Source organism: Myotis brandtii, unplaced genomic scaffold (assembly GCF_000412655.1).
Source record: "Myotis brandtii unplaced genomic scaffold, ASM41265v1 scaffold125, whole genome shotgun sequence".
Taxonomy (NCBI): Eukaryota; Metazoa; Chordata; class Mammalia; order Chiroptera; family Vespertilionidae; genus Myotis; species Myotis brandtii.
This window is the reverse complement of record NW_005354385.1, coordinates 13,715,551-13,726,907: the sequence shown is the minus strand read 5'-3', so window position 1 is coordinate 13,726,907 and position 11,357 is coordinate 13,715,551. Positions and strand designations below refer to the sequence as shown.

Sequence of the window (11,357 nt, the reverse complement as noted above, 5' to 3'; positions counted from 1 at the left end):
CCCAGACTGCGAGAGGGCACAGGCCGGGCTGGGGGACCCCCCTCCCCACCCCCCCGAGTGCACAAATTTTTGTGCACCGGGCCGCTAGTCCTATATAATAAAAGGCTAATATGCAAATTGTCCCCTCCACCAGGAGTTTGACCAGGGGGTGGGGCTGCGCATGGCCCCTCCCCCCCCGACCTGATCCGGTGAGCCGGCTGGACCCCACTCGTGCATGAATTCGTGCACTAGGCCTCTCGTACTTAATAAGAACTAATGTCAAATCGTTTGAATATCTTAAACAAATAATATATATATATAGGTTATGAAAAGGCCTTTTAAACCAAGTCATGTTTCCCTTTGCTGGTACAAACAGGCTGGTACAGGGAATAGATGTTACTCTTGTCTCCAGTGTATAACTGGTATACAGTAGTAGTCAATAAGTGTCTGTTGAATGAATGACCAGGGATTAGACTGGAGAATGAAAAGCATTACAGAAGCAAAAGAGTGAGTAGATAATATTCTTATAGATAACGGAACACTAAGAACTGTTAGATTTATATAAGATTTATGCTTGTTAGAATTTTAAAAAAAAATTGCTTTAACATTCCAACAGACAATTTCTGATTATATTAGCTAAATGTTATAAACCATTACATTTGTCTGTCAGGTGTAGTATAGGTACATTAGTACCTATAGTATTTTCTTAGCTATCGTCACAGACTAAATCTAATATTATTAAAAAACTTCAATTTGATAACAAAAGTGCAAAACAGAAAGCAAACAAAAGATACAATAGTAAATAAACTTGTCCCAAGAGTTGGGTGGGTATGCTCAGAGCTATATTAAAAGTGGAAATAGAATTTTTATGTGTCCTATTTTCTATTTTTCTCTTTCAATCTGGAAAATGAGATAAAGAAAAGGTGTGTATGTACAATTTGAGATTAGGATTATCCAGCTCTCACTGATCCTTAAGGGATAATAATCAAAAGAGAGTAAAAGAAAGTCTTATGAATAACAACTATTCTAAATATCTTGCACTACCTTTAAAAGACAAATGACATGGTAAACTTGAACTCTAGCTCTGATTACACACAAATTCATCAAGGCTAAGGTTTGTGAACATGTTGCCTCACTGAGCTTGTCAATTCACACATTTAATAAATGACTCTATGACTCCTCTAACATATAAAAATTACTTACTAAAACTCATAAAACTGCAGTTTTTTATATGCTGAAAGCCAAACTGATAACAGTGACCAATGACACATCCATTCCTTGATTTTATTTTATAAAAATTTATTGAAAAAACTACTTAAAAAATAACAAAACAAAACAAAAAAAACTACTTTTGCCAGACAATATATACATTCCAAGACATGAAAACGTTTTTATCCCAAAAGAGGCTCCAAAACACAAAATGGTTTTAAGTGTAATACATTTAATTACTTCAAAGGCCAGAATTTTAATGTAATGTATTCATTTTCCTCTTCATCAGCATGCCCCAGAGAAATATGCTGGAAAATAGTAATTGCTCAATAAAAAGTAGCTGAATCAGAAGAGCATTCCTAAATTCATCAGGATATAGAAAATACAAGGGAAAGTTTGCATTTCTTTTATGGAATGGAAAGTTTTCATTACCTTCATCTTCCTAAAGTGAGCAAGTTAGTAATTAATTTATAGACTTATTCTTAACAAAACTTTCAGAGATATTCACATTTTTAAATATGCTTGTTGTTAATTCTTTTAAGTAACAATTACTTTAATCTTTAGAATAAAGTACCATTTATTGCACACCTCCTATTATGTATGGCATGTGTACACTAATCAAGCATATGTCATTTCATAATATTCACAATATTATGATAGTCACTAAAATCCCTATTTTATAGATGAAAAAATCTGAAGCTCAAGAAAATTAGGTAACTTGCTCAAGGTCATGCTGTAAAGAAGATATAAAAATGGAATTCTAATGTAGGTCTGATCCCAGAGCCTGTGCTCTTCATTACTCTATGTCCTCCCTGCCTCTATGACATTTTTTAAAATAATAACAAGCTAAAACAAAACTATTAGTTGAGTAGTTTAAAATCTCCACCATCTTAAAACTTTCCAATACAAAATGTCTTGGTAAATATTTGCCCCCTTGTCCTGAAAAAGGCATAACCTTCTAAATATCTGCAGATAAAAGTTAAGTTCTTATAACATTCATCCCCTAATTCTTTTCTCCTATATTTGTATTTACTTTTCAGAGCCCCATTTTTTTTTTTGTAAAAACATTAATTTAAAAAAGAACAACAAAAACTATAAACTATTTACTTTATATTCTAATGCATCTGTGAAAGCAGAATTAACAAAGGTAAGTACCACCTAGAATGGTATTGTTCCTACCTTCTTCCCCACAGGTACAAACTCTTCTTTTCTGAGTGATGTCCTGTCCATCCCTCAAAGCTCAGTCCAAATTTCATCTACTTTGTGCATCTTATACCCATTTCTTCCTTCTTTTAATTTAATCTGTATTTACTATGCTTGCTATACAAATACTTTTTTATATACTGGTACATACAGGGTTCCACGTAAGTATTTATTGAATTATATCTGTCCCTAGTAACCAATTTAATACTTAATTTACAGAAACAAAGCAGTATCAGTATAATTTGTATTCTATCAGTACGCAATGTAGGATTATCAGCATATAAATGGCATATTATCTGGCTCACAAATAATACCAAATGCATATGACTCATTTTCTCAGAGACAAAGACCATTTTTTCTTTATGTGGTACCCCAGAATTATTAGCATACAGGTATATCAGATTTACTTAAGAAATACCTACAGATGAGCTGATCTGCAACTAGATAAATATTACATTTTTAAAAGTCTATTGAGACATGGCTGGTGTGGCTCAGTTGGTTGACCATTGTCCTGTGCACCAAAAGGTTGCTGGTTCAATTCCTGGTCAGGGCACATGTCTGAGTTTGTGGACTCTATCCCTGGTAGGGAGCATGCAGGAGGCAGCCAATCTCTCTTCTCTTCTCTCTTCTGTCTTCTCTCTCTCTCTCTCTCTCTCTCTCTCTCTGAAAGTCAATAGAAACATTTATTTTTAAAAGTCCATTGAGTATTTCTGATTATATTAAATAAAATATTTTCAAGGAAATAGAGATGTATTTGGACTAAAAGGTTATTAGTGTTTTGTGTTCTTTTTAATGTTTTTAAGATAAAGAACAGACACAAACAGGAGTTAGCAGGTAACATATGAACATTTTACTGACAGGAATCCTGATAAGAAAATGAGTTCTCTAAAGTAGTAATAATTATGAATTGTGATTACAAAGAAAGAATCCATGCTTATCACTCAAAAACAGATAATATTAGGATTTATAAAAATAGAAATATAAAAATATATAGGAAAGAGGTATTTAGTTAACAGAAACCGAATTTAAATCGTTTACATATAGACTGCCATTTTTAACTCTTGATCTACTCATTGCCTTATTAAATATTTTGACAGCTTTGAGAAAGCAAGTGCAAGGAAGAAGAAGGCAGAGTCTAATGTTATTCAGTTTTTACAAGTTTATATTCTTAAGTTTAATGCTTCAACTAGGAACACTGGCCATGGATGTACTAGCATTTAATTTGGTTCATAGTTTCGAGAGGTCTTGACACTGAGAATCATACATTATAACCATATTCAGAACCTTATAGATCAGTGGTTCTCAACCTTCCTAATGCCACGACCCTTTAATACAGTTCCTCATGTTGTGGTGACCCCCAACCATAAAATTAATTTCATTGCTACTTCATAACTGTAATTTCGCTACTGTTATGAATCGTAATGTAAATATGTGATATGCAGGATGTATTTAGGCGACCCCTGAGAAAGGGTCATTCGACCCCCAAAGGGGTCGCAGCCCACAGGTTGAGAACCACTGTTATAGATGAAGTTACTTTAGTTCTTAACAAAGAACTAAATCTTTATTTCAGGTAATAAAATTATGAAAATCTATGTTAGGTATAACAAGTGATGTGAATCATCAATGATACATACTTATACTAATACAAAAATTTTTCAAACCTATTTTATGACAAAATTAGACAGTAATACTTGTTATTTCATAATTTTAGATATTTTTAACTACTACATTTTACCCCATGACAGCAGTCATGTGATACCAGTATTTTTAAATGCAACACATTCTTCTAATATGAATTATGATTAATTATAAACAAGCAATGCAAATTCCAACATTGTATGATACTTAAAACTGGTTTAGAACCTAAAACTGCCATTTAAAAAAACTATATGCAAGATAACCAAAAATAAAATACATATTCATTTATTTACAATCTATTTTGAGAATGCTTTCTTTTATTGTATTTAAGCTTATATTTTCCTTTTCAAAGTGGCCACCATCACATAAACCAGTATCATAAAATTGTCTGTCACAATAATACAAAATAAAACTCTAATTATATTTAAAATTAAAGCTTCAATTATTATTTTTAAATATTGTGGTAGAGAAACTTAATCTGATAATTCTGTTGTTACATTTCTAAAATAAGAATCATTACTTAAATGAGTTGCCAAAAAGGTATGTTATCAGAAAATTAAACTTAAATAGTATTATACTGTACTTTAATTCAAAAAACTGAAAACAAAAATCAAGGATTTTTCATTCCTTTTAGATATAGATATATTATTTAAGTAACAACATACTTAGTAAAAAAAAAAAAAAGTAAATAAATTGAAATACTGGTACATAGCAAGCATCTGAAGTTACCTATACTGAATTGCCTAGTATATCAGCTATTATTATTGGTTTTATGGCTAGTTTTTGCTTCTGAAAACCTAAATCACATCTAATAGGATCATGATTTAGAGAAGACCTCAATTTTATTCATCATAATAATATGATGTCAGCAAGTGTTTAACTTCAAATTCATGATAAAAACTCCACATTTTAACAGCCAGATTTAGTTTGTTTGGGCTGGTGAGCAGATGTTAATGTAATCTGCAGTACTATCAAACTCCAGGTCTAATAGATAGCAAGCTAATATTTACTTTTAAGTGCTCTAAAAATAATTTGTAAAAGCTGCATAAAAAGGATCCCATAAATGTATTATGATTTTATTATAACAATTATTCTACACTACAATGGAAGTACATGCTCAAACAAGACACCTCAGCAGTATTTTAAAGCAGTAACCACCTAGCCAATTTCTGTATGTTCTGTAGTTTTTCTAATCCACTCTCCCTGTGGTTGAGCAAAATCGAATTGCCTCTCACATTTGCAGACAGCTCTGTGAAGGTGATAATAGAGCTACTCCCTGCTGTCATGAGGCAGGAAATAGGAAAATGGCATATGGGGCTAGAAAGAAAGAAAAAAAAAAAAAGAAAGAACAAACGAAAAAAAAAGAAAAAAAAGAACTAAACAAGAACAAAAGATTTCGACAAAGAACAACTATAACCCAATATGCTTTGCAAGTTAATCTCTTTTCAGAATCATTTAGCATATTTAATTATTCATCTGGGTCCTCACTCCAAAAATGGGAATGATTGTTACCAAGTCTTTGGGGCAAGTTTTCATTGTCTAAAATATTTGGAACATACAACTCCAGAATATGTCCTGCACAATATCTGTAAAACAGAGCTCTTTAACTAGATTTTTTAAATGTGCCAATCCCAAATTCTCCATTTTTAAATAAAGAAAGGAAGAGTACTGTTTATTAAAATATTCATGAAGTGTGTATAGCAGGCTTTTAGCATGGTTTAACATTCCTAAACCTATGAAATAAAAAATTTAAAGATAAACATTCATGATTAGACAATAGCTGATTAAAGTAGAAACAAATCTCTAAATAATACCAAGACACACATATAAACTTGTACAGTCCTTTTTTTTTCTTTTTTAAATAACCAGTCGGGGGTTTTGTGTAATTAAGAATTCTGCTTTAAAAAATACAGATTTTTATTTAATGTGGCTGCAAACAGAATGTGGCAGTAGATGCTAATAAAGACAGAATCTACTCTACCTTTCCTTTTACACTCTGAATGGGATCCACAACCACTGCCACAGCTCTCTCCGACAAGGCTTCAAAGCTCTGCTGCGTGTTGATATCCACACCAGAAAGCCAACAACCAAAGCCAGGGTGACTGTGATACCAACCAACAACCATCTCCGGTCTGAAACAAAGAGGGCATTCAGCTGTTCAGAACAGAACAAGGAATACATTTATGATATGAAAAGAAACAGCACACTAACAGGGTATAAATTAAGAAGAGATGATAAACACACAGGTGTGAAAAAGCACCATTAGAAACACTGGTATCATACACCACATTATCCAGAAAACATGGAAATGAGTAAGTGTGATAAAGGAGTGCTATCATTAAGAGATGCACATTAGCAGTGGTAGATAAGGCTTTCAGTTTTTCACCTTGTTACCACACTTTCTCAGAGCCAGTTTTTACCCTTTCAGCATTCAAGTAAATATCTACTCTTTAACTCCTTAGCTCTGGGAGTTGGATTTTTCAGGCACAGTATATTTTTAACAATGGACACCAGGATCCACTGTTGTGAAAGGATTAAATATCAATTAAACCAGCAGTAGAACTAGGAACTCAGTCAAAAACCAATTTGCACTGATCTGCTCAGCTGCTGAGCCTTTTGCTAACATTAATTTTGAAGTTTTCTCCACACAGTAGAAGAATTTGAGCAAGAGAATGACAACTATTAAGAGGTTTAATGGGGGGGGGGGGGGGGGGGGGGAATAACTCGAAGAATATTTAGATTCTATTTGCCCTGTCTTTAAAACTCATATGCCTACAAATATAATTAAATATTCAGAATATTATTTGGTTGCAACTCTCAAATACAATGGAACATAAACTCTCTTTCAATTATCAGTAACTAGAGAGTAACTCCATATGCTAACCAGAGGGAAGCTACAGCACAAGCTTACTATGTGATGGTTGAGAATTTTATCATGAAGCAGTTTTCTGATTGGCAAATTTCTTTGATTCTAGATGAATGAGAGACTAGATGGGTGGTGCCTAGCACTGACAGTGATGCTTTTACATTAACTACATGGCTTTTTCCCTCCCTAGGAATGATATTCATAAACATCCAAAATTCTGAGATATGTTTCTGAAAATATTTGCCATTATTCCTTTATATGATCATTTAAAATACTTACCTTCCTGTCTGCTTCAGCATATCCAGCATTTTGGCTTGGAATACTGGATCAACTGCCTCCACACTAACACCCTGGTTTAAAAAGGAAGAAAAATAAATAGCTTTTATAATTACAGGGGGGGAAAACCCCCCACATATTACAATGTAAATTAACAAAAAGCTACCCAAGAAAACCTAGATATATTATTTTGAGATATCAAAATAATTTTATAAGTTTTGAAACCCTTATTTGATACCTGCTCATTCAATTATAAATCTTACATCAATAAAGCTCCTAAAATCACCAACTACCAAACTTCTTAGTTAAGACTTAATTAAGGTAATTTTCAATTATAGTAGAGACCATCTTTTTCAGGTTCCTTTAAGAGTTTATGGCCATGGCGTGTGTTCTCTCTCTCTCTCTCTCTCTCTCTCTCTCTCTCTCTCTCTCTCTCTCTCTCTCTGATTGTGTGTGTGTGTGAGAAACACCAAATAATTGAATTAACTATTTTTTGGTGAGACCTATTAGAAAGCATACTTCCTAATGCTGCCATCCTTTGATAACTTTTAAGCATCGCATTCAAAGTTCTACAATTATTCAGCTATTATAATAATCAAGTTTCAATTATTTTCCCAGCAATGTAAACACTTTGAAGAAAGAAAGTAATTTTTTCATTTCACAGAGTTGTTTTGGGGGTGGGTGGGTTGGAAAAAGAGGAAGTTTAGTGCTTCAGTTAGGACAACTTGGTAGATTAGGTAGTTGGAGGGAATTAATATACTTTTGAATATTACCTAAAGTATAAAAGTATTCACACAAAAATTTCCCACTAGAGACAATCTATAACCAAGTCTTTAAAAAGCTGCATTATATTGCTAGTTCAACCAAAAGAAAATTTCACAACCTAAACTATCACAGGCATTTATATCATCTCCTCAGCGATAGATCACTGCCATTATAGCTCGCAAAAGGCTTTCTTCTAACTTCAGGAATTTAAGTCTGATCTACTTAAACAAACCAGTTAACATAAACACTTCCTTCCAACCAAACAGTATTTTGAATCTAATTGAGAGTGCATACTCAAGAACAGGGGTATCCAATCTGCTACTACCTACAGAATAAAAAAGGTGGTTTTTTTTACATTTTTAAAAGAGTGTTAAAAAAACAAAACACAAGAAACACACACACACACACACACACACACACACACACACACACACACACGAATAGGAGGCAGAGACACATGTCTTTACAGAAGTTAGCTAACTCTTGGACCAGAAGAAAAACTTTCAAATTCAGCACAGATTACACATGGGGTTCAAAATCTTCTATTTTATATTGCCAAACAAACACTTATACAGAATATTAAAGCTTAAGATCCCTTTATAATGAATAAGCATGTAAGAATCACATGTTACAGATAAAAACAGTTAATTTTATGTGTTTCATATATTCTGACATGAAAAGACAGATATAAATAATAGTCTAATTTCAAATCTAAATCTTTAGTCAATACGTAGTGTATTTCTCTATGTCCAATGTACAAAATAAATATAATGGAAAATCGGCAGATCCAAATTAGTTTACCTCAGGGGTCCTCAAACTACAGCCCACGGGCCACATGCAAATACAAATAATTGTATTTGTTCCCGTTTTGTTTTTTTACTTCAAAATAAGATATGTGCAGTGTGCATAGGAATTTGTTCATAGTTTTTTTTAAACTATAGTCCGGCCCTCCAACGGTCTGAGGGACAGTGAACTGGCCCCCTGTTTAAAAAGTTTGAGGACCCCTGGTTTACCTCATTTCATGTTTTTCTATATTTTGCTTTGTTTACAAATAAACTGCATTCTGTAGCAACTAGTCCATTTAAAATACTTATTAAACACACACACACACACACACACCCATATTGCAATATTTAAAAATGAAAATTGTTTTTCTCTAGCATCTATTTTATCAAAACATACTTAGAGTAAAGAGCCTCAAACAGAGCAAACAGCTTTATGAAAACAATTTCTTTAACCTGGATATTTTATAAGGTCCAATAAGAAAAACATCCATCATAAAAAATACACATATTATATTTTTCTAGGCAAACAGATGAGAAGGATATGTATGTTGTTTTTTTTGGAAAGTAGGTAGAACAGTTATAGTCTTTTGGCCAATTTCTTTAAATCAAAATACACACCTATCTACACAAGTCCAATGCACTAAACAAAATAAAAAACAAAAAAAAATTGTTCCAGAGAGTACAAATTCTAAATAGTAGATGACTTTCAAATCTGTATGAATTCTGTTTCTTATATAAACAAATTACCATGATAGGCAAAAAGACCAAAGTTTACCATAAATTGTTTTTTAACTTAACATTTTGAATAGGAAAAGTTTAAGAGTCATTTATCGCCATATATGAAACATTTAAAAAAGGGTCATATTTCAAAAACAATGGGAACAAAACATGAGGACTAGATAATGTATGTAAATGAAAATCTCATTAAGAGTCTGAAATCTTTTGAAACAAGTGTTCAAACTAATCAAACTGATATCCTACTATTTGAGAGTGACTAATTTATAATAAACCCAGTATGCTATGCTAGTTTAAGCTGAATGTATGAGTAAAGGGATTTAATGTTAGCATCATTCAGTTTACAGATGCACTTAAAATATAAATCATTTAATTCAATACAATCATTTAATTCAACAAAGTTAATTTATGATGAATTTTAATCTTATGAATTTTTCCCATCAGGAAGAGAAAATAGAATATGATGAATGTTCTTTGGCATAGGAAAATCTTATGATGAATTTTCAATCTTATGATGAATTTTTCCTATCAGGAAAATATAATATGATGAATATTATTTTGCATAGGAAAAGTAAAGAGAAAAGAAACACATTTACTTGCAGCAGGCAACCATAAAAGTACTCACTGTTCCTGACTGTGGCATAGCAAACACATCAATCACTCTGACGGTGTAATCGTCAACAAATTCTCCAAGCATCAGACCCATAACTTCCATTGGAACTCCAGCACGACCATGTTTTAACATCTGTAAGAGAAAGATATGTGGACACAAAGCTTTGAGATCTTTATTCTTTTTAAATTAAGAACCTAATTTAGTTTCAGTGGAAATAAAACACTCTATTTTATTGATGTAGCTAAAACAATAGTTTGTCTGAGAGGATTAAGATGACAAGTATTCCAAAGTAAAAGATACAGAGCTCTCTTAAAGCAAATTACTCCATTCAGCACTTACTTTTAACAGTGCCAGGGAAGAGATATAGACTTGTTCTGCTGTGTCCACTGCAGGAGCATCTGTAGGTGGCCCCTAGAAACAAGCATATCAATTATAAACACACAGACTTTATGAGTTTAAAAGTAAAGTTACAACTTGATTGGTTTTAAGAGTTTTGGGAAAATATGTCAAGTATCCTTTTATTCAGGTACAACACAAATAATCAAAACAAGTTTTGGATATCAAACCTGTAGAAAACAGATCAAACTTAGTACTAAGGCAAAGGTCTAATGGACATAAAGCTTAAATCTTTCAGCAATGCTAATCTATCTCCACTCCAAAATAACTGTAATGCACCAATTAGTCATGTTTCTCACCAATGTGAATGCAAAATGCTGTCAGACTAGCATGATTAACTGAAGGATCAATGTGAACAGCAAATTCTCTGAGCTTGATTTTCAGCATGTAGATTAGGGCTATGGGATTTCTTTGAAAATAGTAGATACAGTGGGGGGGGGGGCGAGGGGGACAAAAGACTTCTAATCCCTAGTTGAAAGAGCTGTGAACAACATACTCTATACTTCACCTGATGAAGTTGTTCCCCTCCTCCCATACAACAAATTTAACACAGTAAACCCCAGGTGTGAACAAATGGAGCCTGGTGTAGCTAACAAGAAAATACTTTCAAATCCTGACCGCTACTTTTAAAACAAATATTAATCTTAGTATTACAGGCTAAGGAAGGTACTGTTTCCCCCTAAGGATTCTATCTTCATCAAAAGCAACAAACCTCTTTTACTATAACATTCTGTGGTACAAAGTAATTTATATATAGTCCTTACCCTCAAGATGACTACAATCTTATAAATATAATTCCGCACATAGAAATTTTTTAAAATTTATTTTTATTGTTGAAAGTATTATAGATGTTCCCCTTTTCCCCCCATTGACCCTCTCTACCCCCCCCCCC

The 11,357-nt window shown here is 32.8% G+C and overlaps 1 protein-coding gene across 1 annotated transcript in view; it reads right to left on the bottom strand.

Moving 5' to 3' along the window:
- PSMD14 (proteasome 26S subunit, non-ATPase 14) overlaps positions 1-11,357 on the bottom strand; it is an 83,197-nt gene that overhangs the window by 31,813 nt on the left and 40,027 nt on the right. Inside the window, exons 3-6 of the mRNA XM_014534127.1 lie at positions 10,409-10,480; positions 10,082-10,201; positions 7,175-7,245; positions 6,011-6,161 (exon numbers count right to left, since the gene is read on the bottom strand). Of these exons, the coding sequence (XP_014389613.1) occupies positions 6,011-6,161; positions 7,175-7,245; positions 10,082-10,201; positions 10,409-10,480 (414 nt within the window). The remainder of the gene's footprint in view (positions 1-6,010; positions 6,162-7,174; positions 7,246-10,081; positions 10,202-10,408; positions 10,481-11,357) is intronic.